Below are 25,332 nucleotides of genomic sequence, written 5' to 3' on the forward strand. Positions count from 1 at the left end.
TTGTACGTCTTTCTTTTGTAAAACACATTGTTAAGACCTGAGTATTGAATAAGGATGCTGTTGCTTTAAGGTGACACTGCTTTTACTGCAGAAAGAACAGAGGAATGTGAGCTGTATCCCTGTGGTCCGCTCATATGCTGCTCTGTCGACACGGAAGTAAAGCACACCTCAGTCATCAATCATGCGATTCTCTCACTGTAAAAATAGCCACGGGTACAAATCCACTCAAAGCCAGGCTGAAAAGTTTACATCTTGCTTTCATTAGCAGACATACAAGACGGGATGAAAAGGAGGAACAACAACTATCTATCTATCTATATATGTATAGATATGTATCTATCTATCGTAAACAGTTTAAATATTTGGAAATAGTTGTGTCAAGAACAAAAGAAGTGAGCTGAGAGAGAAGAAGTGGAATGTAACTCAAGTAGTGCACCTGCAGTAAATATGAGGTACTTTTACTTGAGTATTCCATTCTATGCAACTGCTCCACTACATCTCAGAGGTAAATAATGTACTTTTTACTCCACTACATCTACTTCTTCAGATAAATAAACTCTTTAAAAAGCCTCTTGGATCGGCTGCAAAATGCATCGTCACAAAGCTGAAAACAAGCTGTTTGTTCTTTTTAGAGATACGTGGTTCTCACAGGACAGAGACGCTACAAACATGATGATCTTATAGAATCTGATGCATTGATGTAGATTAAACTAATAACAGGACATAAAGGAGTGAACATGCAACATACACATTAATGCAGCAGGAATATTAATCCAGAAATCATCAGATATGATGATCACAATGAGTACTTTTACTTTAAGAACTTATTCTGCTGAAATGTACTTTTACTTCAGTAAGGTTTTGAATGCAGGACATTTACCAGTAGTGGAGTATTTTCATAGTGTGGTATTAGTACTTCTTTTACCACGTTCTCTCTACACTGGTTTCAATGAGACAAGGGCGAACTCAAGTGAAGAGGTGCAACAAATTGACATGAAAGAACCTGAGATGATCACCAAAATCTGATTGTTATTAGAGATAAAGAGTAAATAAAAGCTATTCAACTTCAAATATGTGATTTTAACACTTTGCTGCATGAAACTGAATGAAACTTATAAGAGGACTCATGTTAGACCAGGACCAAAGGAAATGAAGACAACAGAATTTACATCTTCAGTGTGATTTATTTAACAAAATATGACCTCCACTTTAACTGGACACCACCACAGGGTGTTCCAATTTTTACATAAAAAATATCACATCTCATTTTTATTGATTTGCTGTGGAAATAATAATAAAAAAAGAAAAGCTGAGGAGTTCAGAGAGAGAGAGAGACACACAGAGAGACACAGAGAGAGAGACACAGAGAGAGATGTGATTTCAACATTCATTCACGAAGAAGTTCTTAAGACGTTTTTTTCGACATCTGTCATCTGGGGCGTCCAACATGTCTGCTCAGAGGATTGTAAAAATGAGAATAGATTTATGTGGTAAACAACAAAGCCAGATCTCCCAGTAAAAAATAAATACAACTTCTCAGTAGGAATAAACAAAACGTAAGGAACCAAAACAAATCATCGCAAACCATTTGGGCTGACTAAACGGTTGAAGGGTGTACGCTGCGTCGGGCTTACATGCATCTCTTTGCGGGGAGAAAGCGACTGTGGCCAGACTCGCATCAGTCCACGGCTGCAGCTTATTGCCATCCCTGCCACACCACATTTTTCCGCACTAAATCATCATCATTTGCAGCGAGAACCCTGAACATCCAAAGAGCTATTACGCGGCCGTCCAACCATCAATTTGCGGAGCCCGCGGGGCGGCAGAAGTCGCCCGAGGGCGGTCACTTCTGCTGCAGAAGTATCCCAGCAATGTGCAGACATGCAAGAGCCACACGTGTCCTCTGATCTTTAGCAGTGGAGCCTGATTAGAAACACCCAAATCTCAAAATATAATGTGTGAAGAAAGATTTGCACCCTTCCACGTCCAAGTTCCACTTGAATCCAGTCAGAGGAAGAAGAAGCAACTTGGCGCAATTAGGTTCGAAGCTTTAAAGGAATAGTTTGCCATTTGGTAAAATTTGCGTAGCGGCTTTCTGGTTGCAAAGTTAAATGAGAACAATGAAACCACTCTTCTATCTGTCTATAAGCTACAGGCAGCAGCTGGTTAGCTTAGCTTAGCACAAAGGCAAACAGCTAGCCTGGCTCTGTGCAGCAGCGCCCCTGAAGCTCACTTATTAACACGTTATATCTCGTTTGTTTAGTACTTACAAATACTGAAGTGTACGCTGTTAAATTTGCCGTTTTCCAAAAGGTTACGTGCTGGACTATTTCTTGGGTGGAGTCCCATCGCGTTGATGGAAACTGGTCCCCCATAAAACGGTGATATTACGTTTTTACGCTTCGTTTTCTTTTATGTATCAAACAAACAACATTCAAAACGTGCTGGTTGGTGGATTTTGTCCCATGTGCACAGAGACTGGCTAGCAGTTTCCCCGTTTCCAGTCTTTGTGCTAAGCTAAGCTAACTGGGCTGTGGTTTCATATTCAAGAGAAAGATACGAGACTGTTATCAATCTTCTCATCTGACTCTTTGCCAGAAAAGCAAATAAGCGCATTTCACAAAATGTCGAACGTCTCCTTTGAACATATTAAGCGGGTGGTGTGCATCACTGGTAGCCCAGAGCGGATGCAGATCCAAGTCTTTGACTGTAGAGAGCGTAATGAGGGTAGTACGGGCCTGTGGTGGGCAGAGAGTGCAGGGAGATGGAGGAGGGTCCAGGGGGCATATGGACCTTGTTGTAGGGGTGATAGCGAGCTAAACCCATGCCGGGCGGCGCCCTGAGAGAGAGGGAGCTGTGCATGGAGCCTGGGCTGCTCTGGTGGGGGAGGTGGAGGTGGCAGGAGGCGGGTCCAGAGGAGGAAACGGCGAGCATCTTACTGTCCATGCCCACGGGCATCGCTGTGTGCGTGCGCAGGTGAGCCAGGAGCTCGTCGGACGTGGCGAACCGCTTGTCGCACGGCCCCCCCGCCGAGACCCAGTTGCAGGCGTGGGGCTGGGGGTCGTTGGGGAGCATGAAGCCGTACGTGTAGAGGGGGTGCGACAGGGAGGAGGACACGCTGGACGACATGGAGCTTTGGTGGAGCGAGTGCAGCGGGTGGGAGGGGTACACCAGCGGGAAGTTTGATTTGAGGGTTGGGGAAGGGTCGTGGATGCAGGAGTTGCAGTTGCTTCCGCCGAGATGGGACATGCTCGGAAAGCTGAGACAGTAGGGGTCCCTGCATAGACTCTGCATGAAGGACGGAGGGGAGGCCCCTGTGAGCGGGCTGGAGCTCGGGTGCTTTCCTCCCATGCCGAGGCCCGACTTTGTCGGATCCATCCCGGGAACGAACTGAGACGGGTAGCCGGCGTACGCCCCCACGACAGATCCGTGGTAGCCCATGTTAGAGGGCAGGGGGAAGAGCTGGCTGGTTTTGTAGGGAGAAATGGGCGTGATGCGTCCGTGGCCGAGGTTGGGCTGCGCGGACTCCGCTTTGCCCCCCTCGTGGTTGGAACCCCCGTCAGAGCTGCCGTTGCTGCAGTTCGTGACGGCTCGGGCGTGGCTGGAGTTTGCGTCGTGCGGACTGTCCGAGCCGGCCTTGTTTACGTCCGCGTCCTTTTTGGGGTTATTGCTGCTGCTAGTGGTGCTGGTGGGGCTGCCCTGCTCGTGTGCAGCTTCTCCACCAGGAGTGTGAGAGCGTGGCTGTCCACCAGGAGACTGGCTCAGTTTGTGATGCTGCTGCTGCTGCTGCGTGTGTCCTGGTGGGGTGCTGCTGCTGGCTCTGGAGCTGGGTGAGGCAGCGTGGGCTGGATAGGACTGCTGGCCATTGGTTGAATTTCCATTAGTGGTGACATTATTGCTGGGTACTCTGAACCCGACTTTATCGCTGCTGCTGCTGGTAACTCCGTCTCTGCGAGAGTCTCCACCACCTTTGTTGTAGGGCTTGAAGCTACACTTGTCCTCCGGGGAGGGGCGGTGCTCCCCGTGCTTCGACCGACCGCTGGACTCCTTGTCCCCCTGGCTGCTGGAGGAGCTCAGCTTGGAGGAGGACGGAGGGTCTGGTTTACCGATCTGAGAGCAGGTCTGTGCCAGCAGGGCCAGTGGACTCTTCTTGGCATCCAGCTACAATAAAATAAAGATTGTGATTAGCTCTTGATTTTTAAAAAGGTTTTAAGGCAAATAATACATTAATAATAAGCAAAGTCTGTTAACTAATTAACCAAACGGACGTTAGTCCTTTGTAGGCCTATTAACTGTTGGGTTTCTTAACTTTAACAGTTACTAGCAAGTAATTAGCAATTCTTTTGACTAATATTTTCTCAATTAATCCTGATCACCAATAAAATAATAGAAAATAGTGAAAAATAGGATTTCAGAAACCAAAAGAACGTATTCAACTTGCTGCTTCTAGAGCTCAAACGATTAGGTGACAGAAAAATAACCTGAAACTATTTCTAGAATCGATTTATGGTTTCAGTTATTTTTCAAGATACATTTTAAAAAAGCCAAAAATTCTCTGCTTTAAACTTCTTAAATTAGACGATTTGCTGCTTTTCTTTGTCAAATATCATAAACTGAGTATCTGTGGGATTTAAGGGTTTTTGGGTCAACAAAAGAAAACATTAAAAGACATCACCTTGGGCTCTGGTTAGTTGTGTTATGTTGTTTTTTGTTGTTTTTTATTTCTTTTACAATTTATCAATAATGAAAATAATCAATAATTGCAGCCATACTTGTTTGCTTTGTCTGACCAATGAAGTAAAACCTAAAAAATAATAAATTAAATGTCATATGTGACAAAGATACATCAGTACTCCCATTAAAGACACACAACGACTTGATTATCAAAACAAGTGGCTTATTATTGACTATTTGATTAATCGACTAATCGCTCTAATTAAAACATAAGTTGTCATTACTTTAGAGTGTTAATAAAAAAACAGTTATGTAATCTGTATGACAACAACAGTGAGGCAGAGGAGCATTTGTTTGTTGGATTTTATTCTCTTCTAGAATATAAATCAGGATTTGTCTTCGCTGTCATAACGGATGACACTGCGATTCATTTTCACCACACTGCTGTGAAATCACAAAACACTGCAGTGCAAATATAGATCTCGACATATTCCTTTCTAAATGACAAACATGTTTGTTTCTAAAGACAATAAATACCTCGATGCTCACTGGCGCGGGCGTCAAAGGCTGTAAATATTCCGGGTGTAGCAAGTGTCCGGTGTGCGCAGTCAACATCTTGAGAACTCGGATGGGGAGCCGCTTTGCCTGCCGAAGTGGGTCCAGAGGGGTCAACAGAGACACCACAGCACCGGGACGAGGCTTTGTACTGTCGCTGGTCTCACTGAGCTCGATCCGCTTACTTACTGGTCCTGAAGGGAGATATTTCATTGGGGAGAGGGCGCTGCGCTTTAGGTGGATGTGCGTCAGGATACTTTTAGTCCAGAATAGTGTTTACGGGTGATAAATGTAATCCATGCAGTCACCAAAAAATAAAAACGCACACACAGCTGGACGTCCTTAAATGTCCCGAAGGACGGAGAATCCTCTCAGCTCAAGCATCACCGACAACGGCTCCTATACTCCAATTTTAAAGACAAAAAGAAGTCCGCTGTGTGAATAATGCGCAAAATGGAGACAGTGTCCGTCCTGTTAGTGCATTAAAAAAAGACCAGAGTTTACTTTATATAGTCCAAGAGAGGAAACGTCCCACTGCGTGCTTTCGGTCCGGACTTCAGCAGCTCACTGATCACACCAGGCAGGACTTCAAAGTGTCCGCTGGGCGGCCGCATCACTCACGAGGTGGGCGGGGAGGACGCGCGTGAGGGCGGAGCGACGGCGTCCTCAAAGTGACAATACTTTTGACTCTAGTGGAGGAAGTACTCAGAGCTTTTACTTAAGTACAGGTAGAAATACTACAGCATATATATACTGTTTTATATATATATATATATATATATATATATATATATATATATATATATATATATATATATATATATATATATATATATATATATATATATAAAGCTTAATAAAAGCATCAAAATGTAAACATTATGCAGAAAGTCCCATTTCAGATTCATAATATATTATTGCATTAGTGATGCATTAGTGATGTGATGCATTAGTGATGCTTGTCACCATAATGTTGCAGCTGGTGAAGGTGGGGCTCATTTAAATTACTTTAAAATATACTGATATCTTGTAATTTATTAGTTGACTTATATTTTGTATTAGTCTTAATCTGCAAAGTAACTAAATGTTTCATATGAATGCAGTAAAAAGTAAATTTGCCTCCAAAATGTATTGGAGTAAAAGTACAAAGTATAGCAGAAAAGGAAAACTACTCAAGTGAAGTACCTTCAAATTGTGCTTAAGTGCAGTACTTGAATGAATGAATTAGTTACATTCCACCGCTGTCTTTGCAATATGTAAGTTTGCATTCTGATAAATATTAAAGTTTATTGTCACATAACTGTGGTTTACTCACAAAAAACCCTTTAAACAAGTTATAGCATTAAATGTGCAACAAATGGGTTGTGTGCCGACAGTGTCATGAGCTCTCCGGTTATTAGGAGAACAACGTGATACTTTGATTATATTTGTGGGGATTTGGGTTTTTTATTTCCTTCATTAATCATCTGTCATTCTGCTCTCTGAACTAGATGAACCGAGGTTGAGCCAGTCCACGATGTTTATCTTTATACAGCGACCAACTGTCCTACAAAATGACCCATTTAATTCAATTTTACGCAAAGAACAAGATAATCACATCCATCTTTTGTGCATTTATAAGCTGGACAGTTATGGGGCCCCATATTCTGGATGAAATTATTTGTAAGAGTTGCACTGTCTAGATGTTGTGGCCGATCAGGAGACGCACAAATAAAAAAAAAGCATAAAATTCGTGGCTATAAGATGTTGTCGACCATGACTAAGAGAAGCGATATGATCTCACATGAGGTTTCAGTGCAAAATCATGAGCGTTGGATCATACGGTTCAATTTCAGGGAGCAGTTTTAACATCTTTGACACGTGACCGTTTAAACTCAAAGGTTAGTCGAAATGGAAAAACTTAACTTTGCTCAAAATGTCAAACGGTATAATTTCCAGCTCGTGAAACATAGATCTAAAGGCACGAGCAGGAACTTCACCGCTGACAACTTCAACAGAGAGCGATACCATGAGTGTACTGGGACGCATGCGGTGCGCGGACCCCCTTATTAAAACTAAAAATGCACTTTAGTGAGTGTCACGGTGCTGAGAACAAAGTCAGCGAGCAGTGGAAATAAGTCGTACGGTCACATGAGTCATCCTTCACTCAGCTGTCGACAAGCAGATGAGTACAGGGCAAACACCAAAGGGGGTTTACCAGTTGAGATGCTTGTTTTTCACAGCAATTTAGGTTAAAAAGATTTCTGAGCGTTTCCTTGGTGTTTAACTCAGTCAAATCAGAACACAAAGTGGTGATACACACATTTATAGATTCAGTGTGACTTATACTTTTTTACCCGATGTCCAACTAAACTACACGTCCATAAATCCGCTTCAAAAGCAAAAGAGATGCTCCAGAACTTGCCTCATCATCACTCATCATGTCTTTAAGTTTGCTTCAGTATCAAAGTAAAGCAGTGAAAGCTGTCTGTACATCCATGGGCAGGTTGCAAACAGGAACTAGCTAATTCTGCATGCTTTTAAAGGGGGACAAAACATTCAGCTGAATTGAAATGTTTTTTGCAGCTGTTCCTATGTTAACTTTCATCAATTGCATCATGTCAGCAGCTATAGCGATTATATGTTATACATCAAATGGCTCGACCCACTCTTATTACCTCATTGCATGCGTTTACCGTTTGTTCTTCACTACGTGATGTGAGTCATAGAACAAACGGGAAAAGACATAAATGTAGTTGACAGACGCACAAACAGGTCACATATTTTCTAAATGCTTAATTCTCTTCCCTTTGAGGTTCACACACATGTTCAGCAAGTCATGCTGAATACCGTCACCATCTCTATTATTTTAAGGTTCGAGACATTATGCACTCATTTTCTTTCAATAAAAAAAGTTCAGGCGTGTTTTGACGCGTGGTGTGACGGATCATTTGTCTTCTCGCTTTTGCTCTGAGCGTAACATTTTCTTTTAAAAAATCAATAAAGCACAAATAAAATGTCACCACAGTCTATTTTGTTTTCTTTTTTAAATGAATGCCATTCATACCGGGGAAGAAACACCTGATAAAGACGGATCGCCTCAATATTAATGTTCTATAAATCTGGAATGTTAATAACTTTATTGCATTACCGCCTGCTGACTGACTTTGCAATGAGCTAATTTTGTTAACCTAATTATACAATGAATTGGTTAAAGTACTTAAAAATTACGGCTGACAAGAGCTATTAGCAGCAGCCCAAAATAGTCTCAGTCTGAGAGTCTTTGAATCTCTCAATCCTTTTGCCGCCTCAATTGAGTGCGAAATCATTCCTAATCCCTCATAACCTGTGGCCAAAAGGCTGCATAATGTGAATTAGTTGATGGATATTTGTACATATCCTGCAGGCTCCTCCTTAATCTTCAAAAGGAATGGTTCACATGTAAATATAGGGAAAAGGGAAATACATTAATACTGGAAAAGGGTTAGAATGTAGATTATTTAAAACAAATTATCTTACAAGACTTGTTAACTATGTGACATCAGCATTAGGTCACCGTTTAAAAAAAAAAAAAAGAACTAAAGCAACTGTCGCCTTGACCTCGAGCCCTAAACAGCAGAAACAGCCACTCTCAGCAATCCATCAATGTCCAATTTGTGATAAGAAGCAGAGAGTGGGAGCACCATCTCATCAGCAAACAAGGTCACAGTCTGCAGCGCTGCAGAGGAGACGGCACTAGTGTGGCTTTAGGGGGAAACAGACACAGCAGGAGCAGCGGGTTTCTCCTCACTAAGTGCTGGCACAGTGCAGTAGTTGTTAGAAAACTAGGCAGGGATCTACATCAGGGTATTTAATCATTTCATAAATCTATGAACCACAGTATTTAGCAGAGCTTCTCCTGTAGGATTTGCAAAATCAAAGCACATAAAAAAACATAAAAACTGCCGAAAGTAAAACGCCTGTATGCATCCGTCTGTATTATAAAGTCACAAAGAGGTCGCAGACGAAGTGTAATAAACGATATGACTGAAATGATCCCGGCACGGTGTGGTAATTTGGTATTGTGTGTAAAGAATAACAGCATCATATGGAAACCAATCATTCTTGATTTCCGATTATTGATGCAGGTTTAGAGGCAACACCCAAACCCCATATCCAAAGGAACGCAATGTGCAGGTGCAGATCTCTTCAGACTGAGAAATATTAGTAAGGGAAAAGGAGACCATGGGGGAAGAGAGAGAGAGAAAAGAGAAGGTCAGACACTGAGAAAGAGGCCACAACAAACAAAAGGGCTCTTCTCTTTAACTTCTCGTGACTTGCCTTGAAGTTGGTCATTAGCGGAGACAGGTTTCCTCTTGTTCCCTTATCTTAAAAACATAATCAAAGCGGCAACACGACGAAAAACAATGAAACCAAAAGGGACTGAAGCCGGTCTTAAAGACTCCCAACTACAACGTAAATGGTGTTTGGACTGTGATAAGAGGCAGATGGATTGACAGACATTTATAGAGCTCCAAACACCAGATGTGTCCTTTCTGTAGCTTTTGGTCTTTCACCCTAGAATGAGACTGAAAGCTGCTTCTGAAACACTCTCTTCTAATTTAAGTCTATTTGACACTTAAACCTTCTTGTAGAGCTGTTCATTATAGCACGAGGAATATGCAGCTCACAACAACAGCAGTGGCTGTTTGGCAAAGTTTATTGTATTTGCTGAATGAATAGGTAAACAAAAGCTACTTCCCATTGCTAGCTGATGAATTTTGATTACATTGGCTGAAATGACGACTGTTGCTAGCAGATTTTAGCAGGTTTAGCTAGCGAGCTAATTAACACTTGGTTGAACACTCAAGTGTCCAGCTGACTATTTTAATGCGTCCAGCTGATTTGTTCTTAATGGCCTCTCTTTTGCGTTTTGGAGTCTTAATAAAATCTCTGCAAAACCAGTACTTTGGCATGGCTACGCATCAGTCTCGACTTAAAATGTCGGTAGATTCAGGTGGATACATTGGTCTCTTGTGATTGGTTAGGATATGATATGGCTAATATCAGGCAGGACTAAACAAAAACTTGGGTGAACGTATCGCTGTCTCACTGGAGTGTAAACTTTAGAGGACAGAGCCGCTAGCGTTAGCTTAAAGTCTGATACGGTAGCATCTTAGCTCCAGCAAAGTGGGTGTTCAGGTCCTGAATGTTTTCTAATCTAATATAGTATCTAACTATATAATTAGGATGATATGCTCGTTAAGATTTGGCAGTAATGCTGGGTTAGCATTATAAGAAGTAAGCTAGTTAGCCAGACATGCTATCTCAGTAGCTAACTAGTGATTAAACACTCTGCTTAATCCATTCCACACAAAATACAAGCAAACTGCATAAGAAGAAACGCATGAGAAAATATACTTCACATACTTGCTTACGTACAGTACAGCATGAAACAGAATATATGAATGCTGAGTCTGTTGATCATTAATGCAAAAAATCATCATAATGCACTCATCAGCTTGCCTAGAATATGCCCAATGATTAAGTCTGTCCACCTGTCTAATCAACTTTCCCTCACATTTTTTAAATCATTAAAGATTGTTGGGGTTTTTTTTCAGCACACACACACATAAAAACACACACTTTCTCAGTAGCACAGATGCATTTTGCATGTCCTGTGGGTGGAAACGATCCGTAGAGATCCGGCTGCCAGAGGATGCCAGCCTGCAATCAGATTGTACTGTGCTGTTCAGAGAAATTTCAATGTGACATCAAAGATAGTTTTTCACACCCTTCTAGATTTGGCTTTTTGTAGAGGATCTTATTCCAAAAACTCAGAGCTGCCTGCTGGCAACCGTGTGAAAAAAAGGGTTCTTGTTTTAACTGCTTTAAAAGGCAAAATACCATTTTTTTTAAAAGCAGCTTTCTATTTAAATTCATGTTAATACTGAGAGCTATACTTTATATTTAAAGACAAATCAATGTGGATGTCTTCTATTTTAATTCAAAATCTGAGAGCAAACGTGTATGTTAGAGAGCATAACTAGCACTGCATAACATTATTTTGTGGGTTTTCAGGTTACATTAGGAAAAATAAAAAACCTGCTGGACTGGTACATCCACTGTGTGGGAGCCAAGACGCTACTATTACAGAGTTTAAAGGAACGTTAGCATTCAAACAGGACGCCGACATGTCGCTGTAGCCCCAACCCTTTAGCATTATGTCATGTATGTAGCCATCAAGTGGGTTTATTTATTTATTATAACATTTTGAGGCGACCAAAATGTTAGAATTAGCTTTAATGAACTGAAAACACACCGTGAAAGGTTTAAAGTTGGAAGACGAAAACACAGATAACTTTCAGACCGGACAACGCTGTGGTAGCGACCTGTCAATCACAAGGTAGCCCCGCCCTAAAGACTCTAAATGGACCATCATTTACTAAATGAACATCATGCTGTATTGAAGAAGCCTTGAAACTAGAGATTGAGACTATAAACTCATGTTTACAATGTTTACTGAGGTAATAAATCAAGAGAGAAGTAGAGTCATTTTCTCATAGACTTCTACACAACCAGAGGAGTCGCCCCCTGGTGGACATTAGAGAGAATGCAGCTTTAAGACACTTTTCAGAAGCGGAGGTTGCCGCCTGGGTACACAAACAAGTCCGCCAGAGCCAGAGACGCTTTGGAGGTCATCGAGGCAGCTAGCGACAGCTGTTTTTTTGTGTGTTAAAAGTGCTGTTTATCTTTGTAAATTCCATGTGTGTCATGCTAAGATGGAAAGTTTGCCAAACGTTTTGACAAAATTCCCAAAACACTGCGTTTTCAACGTACGTTACTTAATTAATTATCAGAGATATTTGACATCCAGTCTTGCAAAAAAAGCACTTTTACTTCTGAGGGCATTTGAGCGATCTAGTGGACCCGTTGCTCGACCGCTGCAGGGAAATTGATTGTGACTGCACAGCCCTGGAGGCGCTAAACAAACCTTTCCATTAATGCCTGCAGCCTTCACTCCACACAGTAGCTCGGCAATCATTTACCATCGATCCCCCCTCTGTTTGAAACACTTCGACAGATGCAAAGCGGAGGCCAGGCTTATCACATTTGTCAGGGCCTGTGCCACGGATTTATCTAAAGCCGACGTCCATCTTACTCACACGGCGTGAAAGTATCACACCGCACTGCAACACATCCTTATTGGGAACATAAAACCAATCAAATTACAGCTTTTGGCTGGTAAAGAGGCATTCCTAATAAGCTAATAGGCCTGTCTAAAATCTGGAAGTTGCACAATAACGAGTACATTTTGGGATTGAGCTGGGGTAAATGTCCAAAGCAAGGCAATATGGTTTCTATATTATGAATTGCTTCCGTATGCTCATTGAGACACATGGCATTGACTTATTTTGATGAAATAGTTGTTGATGCAATTGTGCAGTTTAGTTTTAGTTTTGCATTTGAAACAGATGCAATAATGATGAGTTTACTGAATTGTTGGTCAAAACAAACAAGCCCCAAATGGGCAGAAATTCAGTTGTAAGACAGTTTTTAGGGGAACTAGGCCGCCTTTAGGGTGTGGCAAAGTATCTAAAAGCAAAGACAGAGAACAATGGACAAATTGTAAAGATGAGAGAGTGAGCTCTTCAAAACCGCATGAAGTCGAACCTGTAAAAATATACTGTACGCCGCCACACTGATAAAGAAACCGTTGAGTGCTAAATGTGTCCTCTTAGAGCCATTTTGTATTTCCTACAGATTTCCCCGTGTTGATAAAGAGAAAGAGGGCGACACTGAAGTCAATTGCTCTCATACTGGAACCCCATTAATCCTGAGCCTGTCTATAAAATCAAAGAAGAAGCGGTTAGCTGTAACGGAGCGCTGGAGCAGGAAGTATGTCACGCATTGATTCCCCCTGTTCAATAAGTTACCCTGATAGAAAACCCTGTGGGTTATTTAAACAGAGCCACGGAGGGGAAGCAGGGAAGGCGCTCTCTCTCTCTCCTCGCATGCTCCCTACTTTGATGGCTTTATTTACTTAACCCTCAGCACAACCCTCATCCATAAATGTCAGGAACGAATCCACGCACCATTTAAGAAACCCCAAATGAGAGCTACACCAAACATAGGCTGTGTTCCTGCGTGCCTACAGCTGCATAATCACCGGTCAGCGGCAACCGTTTCCAAACCCCGAAAAAAAAAACACCATTTACAGAAGGAGAAGATGCATTTCAGCGTTCGTCCCACATCTGTCATCGCTCAGCGCGCACCACACGCCTCCTCTGCTCTCCCTCAAGACATGCCAGCACAGCAGACAAAGTCTGTCATAACACTTGACTTGTGGTTTAACAGACTATGGCAACACTGGAAGGTGGTAAATGAGATTGCTTTCTTTGTTTGTATTTCTGTCTTTGCAAATAAATCAAACCGAGAGCGCGCATGTTGCACCGAATAAAATCAAACTGCCGTGCAGTAACTCTGTGGAACCGCCTTTAATTTCAAATTCTGTCAGACATTGCAATATGTCCCGTAGGCAAAAGGTGTCCGGTTTCAACGCTGTGTGTGTGTCGTGACAGTTGAGGGGAGCTGTGAGAGGTATGAGGGCGGCCATATTGTGCCCTGTCAGTCACAGGAGGGGAAGAAGAAAGGGCTGTTGTCAAACCACTTGTCAGGCTTTGATGTAACAAAGGGCGGAAGAGCTCAATTAAAAGGCCATTATTGTGTTAGTAAATCAACGCCCATCCGCCATGTCACTTCAAACAAATGATCCTCACCCGGCTGCGCCAGCCTCATTTATTTCATGCATGATAGTTGACTGCAGAGATCAAGATAAAGGATGCAGCAACCGCTCAGCTGCAACGTTCGAGGAGTTGGAAGGGGGGGATGAGGAATTGTTTCAAATGAAAGCAGCACTTAGTCTTATTTACAGTATGTTTTACGGCTAATTCTGAAGATCATGCGTGGCACCCTGTTTCTAATGCTCAAAAAGTCATGAATTACTCTGTTGATCACCCAACAGGCCTCTCCCTTTGGTTTGCGATGACAAAGTGCTCTATTTAGGAAGTTAGATTGAAATGTCTGGGGTCTAATTTATCGCTCCGGGATGAATACATGAATGTGAAGTAGCGCCATATTTCACACACGCCGCCCCCACCCTCGGACAGAATATTATTACCGCTGCCCCAGAAAGTTGCGCAGGGAACCGTTTTTCACCTGAACAAGCATTACGGTGTCACATTGAACATTATTCACCGTGTGCAGAGCGGTCTGACACGCCGTGAAATATTTTCTGTGCTGACCTCAGATTTTCTGCTGAAGTGCAGAGTTTCCCCCTCCGGCTCCAAATGTACGGCGAACTTTAGAGGAGGTGAGATAATGTCGTGATTTTCCACAGAATCATAAATACAGATTTACTCCTGATATCTTTGAAGCATGGATTACTCCTTTTCCACTGTTCACCTCCCGCTGTTTCACTCCCACTTGTTCTCTGTAACTCAAATCCCGTATGGGACGTTGAGTTACAGACGCATTGATAACTTCTACTCAGAGGAACATCTGGTGAAAAGATTACACTTTAATGTGTTATTCTGTGGGTAAATCACATAAATATACCTCATATTAACGGTAATATAATAGAGTTTAAGGAGCAATACACCACTTTTGGTCGGATTTCAAATATGTAACCCAAAAGCTAATTTAGACTATTTTAACCACAAGACTAGAAACATGAGTAAACATCTAAAAAAAACAAGACCAATCTGAGTAATGTAAGGTGTTCCTGTTCCTTCCATTCTTCTCGACATCACATGTCTGCAACATTATGCTGCAAATGTTAGCATGCCCGGCTAACTAGCTTAGGCTACTAGTAGCAACCAATTGCTCGGCCTTGCTTGCAGCTTTCTTGAGAACCGCTCACCTAAGAAACTTCACACTTAACACTGCACTTCGTTGGCTCCTCAGCAATACGCCCGCCAAGTGTGAAGTCCATCGGATGAACGGTTGTTGAGAAACTCAAAGGAAATACATACATGCATTCATGCAGATATGAGACTCCTTCCATTTTTAGTTAGATGGAGCCATGAAGTCCTTATTTATCCTGTTGGTGTTCAGACAGCAAACTCAGGTCCGTCTGCTCGTTTCATGGTTCGTTTGAGCTGGTGTGAAAGCTGTCAATCGAACCCTGGTGCAGAACAAACAGTCGAAACGGAGACCGCGACCAAGCGTACTCCGGTGCGGTTTTGTGGGCGTGAAAGAAAACAAACCAACCACAGGATTTTGTGATGTTCACACCAGTCATCTGGGAGCACACGCAAAGAGAAATAAATATGTTTGTAGCCATGTGAATAACTAGCTACAGCTGAAAAAACCTCTTGGCAACATTTTAGCAGGAAAAAAAACGAATGTTGTCGACTAGAAACGAGAAGCCTGACACATGTGGTAAACACTTTACACCATAAGGTGGTATTTTGTGGGACGTTTTCTCTTCTCTTGCCTTGGACATGTAGCTTTAGCCTCACCCTTTTAGCATTAAATCATGTGAATTAGCTAACTAGCTACAGCTGAAAAAAAACCTCCTAGCAGGGACAAAAACAAAGGTTGTCGAGTAGAAACGAGAAGCCTGACACATGTGGTAAAAACACTTACATTAAGGTGTTATTTTGTGGGTAAAAGTGCAAGCTTTTCCCCTCACTTCCTGCCAAAATCGCGCTGTAAATTACTCACAGCGCGGCCACATCCAGCCTCAGCTTTCACCGTCTCGTGTATCCATGTGCGTTTGTGAATACATGTGGGTGATGTTGGCGAGATGTGATGTTACCGCAGATTGTCACGAGGATAACGGCACTAAAAGCACTTTCCTCTGCTGTCAGCCATGATGAATGTGTTTCAGAACACGACCGAGCATATATTATATCACCTGTAAGGTATACACACTGTTGAGACCATAACTCTCCTTCCTCGCCAGAAAAGAAAAGAGAAGTATGGCATTGTATATTTCCCCACTCGACACGTTTACAAGCCCTCCCTGTTGTATAAACTCAGTGATTGGTATTTCAAAGCACCTTGTCAGGCCGAGTACTGAGCACTGCCAGCTGCCTCAGCTGCCTCAGCAAACAGTGGGAGGCATTTCAGAGAGAGAAAGTAAGACTGAGAGAGTTACTGCCTCTGCAAAGTCGAATGCCTATTAAAAAACTCTCTCTTGTGACTGTAAATTTATAGTGTTTGTGCTCGCCGCTGTTAAAAATCAAAACCATCGCCTGGCCGGGGTTGTTCATTCCACATGAACCAGTTGGGAAAGATTTCAGCCTTGTTACAGGAAAGCGCTGAATGCTTGAAAAACAGTGGCCCAACGGGCAAAGACGATAACATTTTCTTAGATAAAAAGGGCTTTTTCTGTATCAACATGAACAGATGAGATTTATCATCAAGTCAGAATGTCATAACCGAGGCTCTGAGTGGATTTTTGGCCTTGTATATTTGGCTTTTTTCTTCTTTTTGTCGTCTCTCTCTCTCTCTCTCTCTCTCTCTGTAAGCCTTGTCAGAGCCTGTTACAGTCTATCTGGACGCTCGCATGTATTTTCATTGAAGCTTGAGCCAAAGAGAATTATTGTTGTGTAAATCTCGCCTATTTCAAAGAGATCACAGTAGTGGTAAGTCAAACAGTTTACAGTTTGTCACGCACTGACATGTGCTCGACAATATTAAACGAACAACACGGAGGAAAAGCAGGAATGCTTCGATGAGTCCAAACGTTATATCGCTCATATGGTACTTATCGAAGCCCAGAGACGCCAGGAATGGAAAAGAAAACAGTTGATGCGTGCTAAAAATATAAAATACACATGGTCAAGTCAAAAATTATGAGATAGTAAGTTAAAGTTTTGACTTTTATAGACAGTCAGAGATCCAATTACATCCACAATTTGCAATGTTTGAGCATGTTTTACTGTGGCGAGGACCAACATGTCACATAAATATTCAAACGAGGAACAAAAGATTAAAACAAGAAACACAGAACTGCTCTTCCAGTTTCCTAATCAAAACCAGTTTTATTTATCTTTTAAGAAAGCACATTTTCAAGCTGGCCAGATTCCGCTTCGTAATGAATGTAGTAATTGACACTGTCATGTTGTTTGTAAACCCATTTTTAATTGACCTATCCTATTATCTATTATTTATTTATTTCTATACATGTTTTTGTGATGTAACAAATCAAAATAGGAGGGAAATTCAGACATTACAGTCAGCCTAGAACAACATGTAAATGCCTGCAATCATCAAATGAAGTTTTTAAATTAGGCTGCCACCCAGAGCACACACGGAGGAATATCATTTTGACACTTCGTCACCCTCCGGGGCTGAGAAACGGACCCTTTTTGATGTGTGATCCGCCAAGGCTCGCGTCGGCTGGCAGATTTTATCAGCAAACAAGACAGGCAAGCAGAGAGCGCGCAGACTAAATAAAAGGGGGGTGAATGATAAAAATGTCAAGGATTATCTTCACTTCGCGGGGCGCTGTGATGTCGTATCAAAATGGATTTGGTGGAAATGATTTGGCAGGAAGAGGGGCGATGATGGGAGGAGGGGGGAGGCGAGATACAACAAGTGACGGTTGTGTTATATGTGTGTGTGTGTGTGTGTGTGTGTGTTTCCTTTTTGACTATTCAAATTGTTCGTTCCCTCATTTTTTTTTCCTGTCCTGACAATAATCGTATTACTGAAACTGAAACATTGAGCAGTCAACATGAAGATGCCACTTCCACTTTTGTTCCGTGTGCATAATTGAGGGGAAAAAAAAGAGAGTTGTTTATAAAAGTAGGAAACTTACTGTTGAACTCACAAACTGTAACTACCACGTATCCTTGTTTTGACCCTTAATCTCGTGAACTTTAACGCGTGAGCTGTGGATAGAATCAAAGCCATTCCTGTGTTCGTCCCTCAAACAAAGGCATCATTTGTTCCAGACTGCTCCATCCAGGGATCTAGCCTCTTTTTTTATATATATATCCCCATCAGCCATGTTTCCAACAGAGTGACAAACGAGGGGCGTTTCCTCCGGCACCGTGAGCCCATGTGGAGAGTACACAAGGTATTGGGGAGCTGTGACTCCCAGCACTGGTGCTTTACTGGAATTGTTGAAGGTTTTATCATTCCCAGTTGGATACCGGGTTTCCAGAAAATGACTCGCAGTCGAGTGAGGACGACAGCAATCCTCAAAATGCGTAGTATATGGGAGGTTTTTTTTACTGCCGAAGGAAAATAAAAGGTGAAAAGTTTTAACGTGAAGTAAAAGAGATGAAACCAGGCGGCAACCTCCGGTTCTGCTGAGTGAAGCCAATGCGGAAGTGTCTTAAAACTTGCATTCTCTCTAATGTCCACCAGGGGGCGACTCCTCTGGTTGTATAGAAGTCTATGAGAAAATGACTCTACTTCTCTCTTGATTTATTACCTCAGTAAACATTGTAAACATGATTTATGGTCTCAATCTCTAGTTTCAAGTCTTCTTCAATACAGCATGATGTTCATTTAGTAAATGATGACAGAACAGACCATAAAGCAGGGTATGCTTTAGGGCGGGGCTACACAGCGATTGACATTCCAAATATGGAAACTTCTGTGCATTGGTTGCAGAAAAAACAACATGGCGGCGGTTCGGGAAATCGCCGAACTCGAGACTTCATAACGGCAGTTTACAAATCAATGGATGACGACACGATGATGCGTCCACTTCTTATTTACATACTATGGAAGACACACTGTCAAAAATAATCGTACTTAGTCAAAATATTGACTTACTCAATCAAATATATGATGAGAGAAAAAAAATCTCATAATTTGTAATTTAGTGAGTCATTATTTTGATTTACTATCTCTTCATTGTGATTCATTATCTCATCATTTTGACTTAAGCTTGACTTTTTCTCTCGTAATCTTGACTTTGCATCAAATATTTTCCATTTACTGTGTATACTGAAGTAATCTTCATCAGCTTTCTTCTTTTTAATTCTGTCTCTGGCATAAAAATAGGCTCTTAGGTGTAACTTACCAAAAATATTGTATTTATTTAGTATATATAAGAAACAGCTTTGAGGTTACTGGTATGTTGAGATGTTTTCTTTTTTCTCTGTGAGTCAGTGTTCTCTGGTGAGATGCTAGTAAAGGGTGTGAAGCGTTGACGGGATTGTGTGATTATTGTTTTGCCACTGCTGTGTTTGTGTGTATGTGTGTCTGTGTGTGTGTGTTTTTCCTAAGAACTGTCATTTTGCTGTCACCCTGCCACTTAACGCTACTTCCCCTCCTCCCTCTATCTGTCCATCATGTTCCGGCAGGGAGGATTAGAGCTGTGGCTGTACACACACACACACATATATATATATATATATATATATGTGTGTGTGTGTGTGACTTTGTAGTCTTCACCCATGACCCACATTTTTTTCAACACAGGGTTTGAGGCGAGGCCAGTGTGTGTGTGTGTGTGTGTGTATCAGTGTGTCACTCCGACCTTATCATCTATGCTCGGCTGCATCCAGACTGCCTGTGGATTATCGCCGTCATCACCTGAGAGGAATGCAACTCAGTCTGTCATGTTCACCGTTTTGATCTCTGAAGTGAGACAGGGACACAAACATACATTACACACACACACACACACACACACACTGGTGACTCCATTGTGGATCCTTTTTAGGGACCCTGGAAACTACCCAAGTACAAGTACCTCAAATGTTCTACAGTGCTGGAGTAAATGTACCTCCACAACTGTCCTCTTCGTCTTGCTCAACCGCTCATCCCGAGGCAAAACAAAGACACGGAGCAAGCCCCGACAAAGGAAGGACACACGAGGGAAGAGGAGGAGGTTAAGAAATGAAAATAAACCTGAGAGCAGAAACCTGTTGACACACACCGAGTGGAGGTATTGCTTAAAACTGGAAAGCACATTTTTTCAATAACACCTTTGATGTGGCGAGAGGAAGAAGAGAGCAAGTCACACCGTTCACTCACAGCGGTGAAATGAAGCGCAGACTTTCGTGCTTTACACTCATCCGAAGAGACATCTGGAAAAGACGTCCCTCCGCACTCTTTGTACTTTTATTTTTTTTTGACATGAAAACATCGTGTGTCTCGCTGGAGATCACCGGCGGGCCTGACGGCAAATATTTACCCCCCCCCCCCCCCCCCCCCAAACCTCTCAGGTCTTTCAGCTGTGTTGCTCGCAACGAGGCACATTAAAGACGAGGTGATGACAGAAAAGCCTCCGTGTTTGTTAAGATAGTTTAAATAACAGAAGAGGACAAAAATGGTGGGGAGGGAAGAGGAAGCTCACAGGATTGAAAGTGTTGTATTAAACAGCTTTTTTTAAGAGCACAACATTGGCACATCATCAACTCAAGATTGTTGCACATCAAGCAGTTAAAGAGCATCTTTGTCATTTATTTGGAGTCGTGTTTTTGGGCTTTACGTCTAATATTCCCTCTCTTTTAGTCTATGCTATGCTATGCTATGCTATGCGCTATGTTCACCAGCTAGTTCTTGTCAGCCTGCTGTTTGGTGCTGAGCAGGTAGTGTACAGTACAACGTCTTTCAACAGCTGCCTGCTGCAGCCGAAAATAAACGCTATACGAGAGCAGTGAAAGTGAACCGATAAACGTGCGGTCCGGACGGCTAAACAATTATCTTCCTAATTCCTGTGCGCGCTCTACTTTGACTCTTCCCCCCCGTCATGCTGTCCTGCTGTCCAGGCAGCACTTCGACAAACAAAGCCCAGGGAGCAAACTGCTTTTGAATGGGCGCATCCTGCTGGCAGGATCTGAGCAGGCTGTTTATGGAGGGGCTTGTCAGCTGTTACCACTGGGATGTTGCAGCATGTGAAAACAGTGGGAAGAATCGGCCTTTGATGCCCCCCCACCCCCCCCACACCCGCACCCCCTCCGACACACTCGGTTCTTCCTCGCTGCTCTTCTGTTCTCCTGTTTTCTCTTTGATGGAGTTCTGTGAAGTGTTCTTCAGCGACAGGAGGCCGACGTATCAACCGCCCACACAGGAGAGGCGAACACACACAGCCCAAAACTAGCCGCACACATTTCACTGCACACCTGCTTAGCAGTGGTGGAAAGTAACTTTTACTCATGTAAGGTACTTTAATACAACTTTAAGGCACTTTACTTGAGTACTTCCATTTTATGCTTCTTTATATTTTTACTCCAACTGCATTTGTTTGATTCTTCAGACGCTAGTTTCACTGCAGATTCAGACAATACAACTAAATATAATCAACTAATGCATTATTATAGACTACATATTTAGTTAGTAATAAACCGCATGTTTACCAGCTGCAACTGTAAAGTGATGAGCACGAGTGCATCAATGATTAAAATCCAATAATATACGTTATTCTGAAATAGGCCATACTTACAAACCTCCCCAAACCTGGGTGCCATATGTTGTGTTGCAGGTGTATTCCTCCAGATAGAAGTCGTGTGAACACTTCATTTTAAGGCTTATTTGACAACAAATCACTGCGACAGCATCTTGGCAATCACACAGTAGAACTACATTCACATTACAAAGACATAATGTGACTTAATGCGTATGTGTGACTGTCCACTTGGCTCAGTGCTACTGTCAGTCTGAACACAGTTATTAATTAGCACACAGAGCACGAAAATGATGCTGCAAAAAAAAAAGGCGGTTGATTTTTCGGAGCTTTCGCACCCTTGAATAAAAGCACCAACCAATCACGTCGTGGGAAACACACATATTCTAAATATAGTGTAAAAACAACACTGAGGTTACGTAGTCTGAACCCAGAAAGCGCAGACCAGATCCACTCCTTCAGGTCTTACCTTTCAAAATAAAAGACATATACACAGCGTAGCGGTTGACCAGAGGGAAATTCACTTTGAGTATTCTGCTGAAAGAAAATTCAATGAAATATTTTACAAAAGCTTAGGCTGTACAACATTTCACCTCAAACAGACGGCAGATGCTGCTTTGGTTCAATGGGATCCCGCTAGTTGGTCTTCTGCCTTTTATTGAAAAAGTGTTGCAGCTGACGAAAAGTTTGCATCGCTGCCGGTATGACGGGCGAGTATTTAGCATTTCTTGTTGTTTATTTGTCACGTTCAATGTGTGTAAAAAAAAAAAGGTTAAAAAAGTGTTTTTTCCTACTTGAGTTAACCAAAGCTAAGCGCTCCATTCAGTCACCGGTATAATGGACAGGCAACCAATCGGCTTTGTAAGCATATACTTATCAAACAAAAACACGGCGAACCTGTAGTACAGTAATGCAGAGCAACCTCACAAAACATTAATCCGTGTGATGAATGATACGTGACAGAGCTGCAGCAGCTATTAGACAAAGTGCAGAGCGGAACAATAACAGTCCTCACATGACATTAAGTGCTACAGACAAGGGTTTGATTGCTGTCTGAGCTGACTGGCTTCCCCTCGTGAACCCTCCATTATCTGGTCACGAGATGTTTCATTTATAGACGCTTCCAATGCCAAGTGTAAAGAAAATTGGTCAGGAAGTAAAATGATGTCGTAAAAAAAACCCGCAGTAAAGGGCGGTTGAAAATGCCCTCAGTTGGTTGGTACAAGAGGGTCAATGCTGTTCTGTCGACGGCACTTTTGGTTTAATTTGACATATTAAAGCCGATGCCAAGAGCTCGGGTCAAACACAGAGCAGCTGCACATCCCGCCACATGTTCTATAGTTTTTGCAGAAGTCCATAACTTCCAACTCCTCTCATAAAACATTTAATAGGGCTTTGAACGGAGAAACACCGAGGGTGTTTATAAACTCATCTCCGAGTCATGAATGACGTTCGTGTGCAGTTTGTCACAAGCTACCCAGAAGCATAACATGTCATCACAATTAGCCCCACTAGCTGCAGCATTAAAGTTTATTAGTTGTAATAATCCGATAATATAAAATGATTCTGTGGTAGACCATTCGGCATAATTATTTATTTTACTTTTGGTACTGATGCCAATTACTTTTACTAAAAGTAAACTTTTGAATGCAGGACGCTACATGTAACACGCATCTGTTGTTTATTTTAATCTGTATGAAAACACGGGGTTATGATGGGGACTATTTTTTAAAATCTCAATTAGCTTTAGATGCTCTCGTAGGTTGACTTTGTTTTTTTCAGAGCCAGGCTAGCTGTTTCCCGTTGTTCCAGTCTTTATGCTAAGCTAAGCTAAGCTAAGCTAAGCGGCTCCAGGCTTGTACACCAGAGTGGTAACAATCATCTCCTCTAACTCTCTGCAAAAAAAATGAATAAACTTAATTCCCCGAATGACAAATCATCGATTCCTTTAATTAAAAATCAAATCGTTTAACAGCCGTCAGCTGCTCATTTTGGCAACACACTGAATGCAGCAATATCACCCAGGGAATATGACCATGTGTTCTGTTTCACAACTGTTTGTACAGTCATTAATCACACTCATCTGGATTTACATGCAGATTCAATTTGACTGAGTAAAGAAAAAGTTTCTGAGCTCATAACTTGAGATTCCAGCTCACACATAATATTCTTATAGGCTCACGATTAAAACACCTGCATGTACATGTTCCAGTAATACGTGGTAGTAGACATAGACGGTAATCACGTGTATTTTTGGCACTTTGGATATGAACTTTTCACCCAGAGAGAAGCTCAGCTGCACCCTGAGCAGATGGAAACACAAAGAGAGCTCATGTTTTGCATTAAGGGAACTGGTTGCCTGATACGACTTAAGTCTGAACACGTTTGACTCATGATCTTCCAAGGACACAAATCAAAACCAGCGAAGAGGTTCAGGAGTAAAATTGAAATGATCGTCATCGTGAATTTATTTCTCCACAGGAAATGTTGATGATGATTCGACTTCACATATCGGGGCTGAAAACGACCACAATCATCAACTTCAGTTACAACCAGCGTGTAACTGAGAAATCTTTAGCTGCAGATCTCATGAAATCAACCGAAGCAAACACTGAAGATCGGTGATGGGAAGTTGTACAGAAGTACAAATCTGAAGTACTTTACTTAATATTTATCTCCCATTTGCTGCTACTTTCTACTTTTACTCCGCTATCGATTGTACTTCTTTACTCCATTACCTTTATTTGATCATTTAACTTTACTTGTTTACTTGTTAAATCCATCAAAAGATCAATAAAGTTTTTTTATCATAACTTTATTGATCCCTTGATGGAATTAACAAGCTACCCGACGTTAAGTACTTTCACTCTAACTGGTTGTAAAACAGTCTCAATTTAATACTGATGCCTCTATATAACCTACATAAGTAAACAAGACCATCAGCTATTTATATATAGTTATTTTTTAAGGCGCTGTATTTAACATTCTGAACATTAGCAGACAACTATCATCTATGTAAAGAGATAGTGGAGTGACGTCTACCTGAACGGAGCATGTTATCTCGACATAGCCGTGTCGGCTACGCATGCTTTTAGTGCATGTGAGTGCATGTGAGTGCATGTGAGTGCATGTGTGTGCATGTGAGTGCATGTGTGTGCATGTGAGTGCATGCGAGTGCCCCGCTGGCTAGCTTGCAGCCGCGGCTCTGCACTGCTTTTAAATGGCGGTTAAGGTGCCACCCTTCGGTTTCCCCTCAGGTAAACACCGTTAGCTCTGTCGGCACTGATGCTAGCTGTTAGCGCTGTTAGCCGCAAGCTGTCGCCATGTTGAGAGACGCGTGAAAAGCAATCCCTCAACTATGCTCTGAATTTAGAGTTTGGCACCTTTAGGTAAAATATCTGAATCCTTCTTCCACCTCCTGTACGTAAATACAACCTTGAGGTACTTGTACTCTACTTGAGTATTTTCATTTGCTGCTACTTTCAACTTTATTCATATAAGTCAAAATAATGTAATATACTTTAAAGAGCCATTTTTAATTTTTGGGATTAAGCATGGATGCTAATACTTTGTTCTTTGTACTAAATGCAGAACTTTAAATTGCAACAGAGACTTTCCACACTGCGGTGTTACTACTTTGAGTACTTCTTCTTCCTCCTCCTCTGCTGAAAAGGAAGATGAGATGAAGGCAGAGACCCGACTAAATCATTAGGACAGCACTGTACCGGGCAAACCCTTGAAGCACAGTGTGATGAGAGCAGAGC

The 25,332-nt window shown here is 42.0% G+C and overlaps 1 protein-coding gene across 2 annotated transcripts; it reads right to left on the reverse strand.

Moving 5' to 3' along the window:
- Positions 1 to 1,191: 1,191 nt before the first annotated feature.
- LOC306710717 (zinc finger protein 703-like) lies at positions 1,192 to 5,775 on the reverse strand. 2 transcript variants are annotated; one of them, XM_079179385.1, is made up of 2 exons: positions 5,224 to 5,775; positions 1,192 to 4,161 (listed from the first exon to the last, which is right to left on the reverse strand). In XM_079179385.1, exons 1-2 carry the CDS (start codon positions 5,440 to 5,442, stop codon positions 2,668 to 2,670), a joined length of 1,713 nt encoding a protein of 570 aa, XP_079035511.1. In that variant the 5' UTR covers positions 5,443 to 5,775; the 3' UTR covers positions 1,192 to 2,667. The 2 variants fall into 2 exon arrangements, with proteins under 2 accessions (XP_079035511.1, XP_079035510.1); XM_079179384.1 differs by having other exon boundaries at positions 5,212 to 5,775.
- Between the last annotated feature and the right edge of the window lie 19,557 nt (positions 5,776 to 25,332).

The sequence above is a fragment of the Pholis gunnellus genome, assembly GCF_910591455.1.
Source record: "Pholis gunnellus genome assembly, chromosome: 18".
In the NCBI taxonomy this organism is placed as follows: domain Eukaryota; kingdom Metazoa; phylum Chordata; class Actinopteri; order Perciformes; family Pholidae; genus Pholis; species Pholis gunnellus.

Coding starts and splice junctions, on each gene's coding strand:
- LOC306710717 (XM_079179384.1), bottom strand. CDS start 5,442: ATGAAATATCTCCCTTCAGGACCAGTAAGTAAGCGGATCGAGCTCAGT. Junction 4,162..5,211: donor CCGCGCCAGTGAGCATCGAG/GTATTTATTGTC, acceptor ATTTTATTGTAG/CTGGATGCCAAGAAGAGTCC.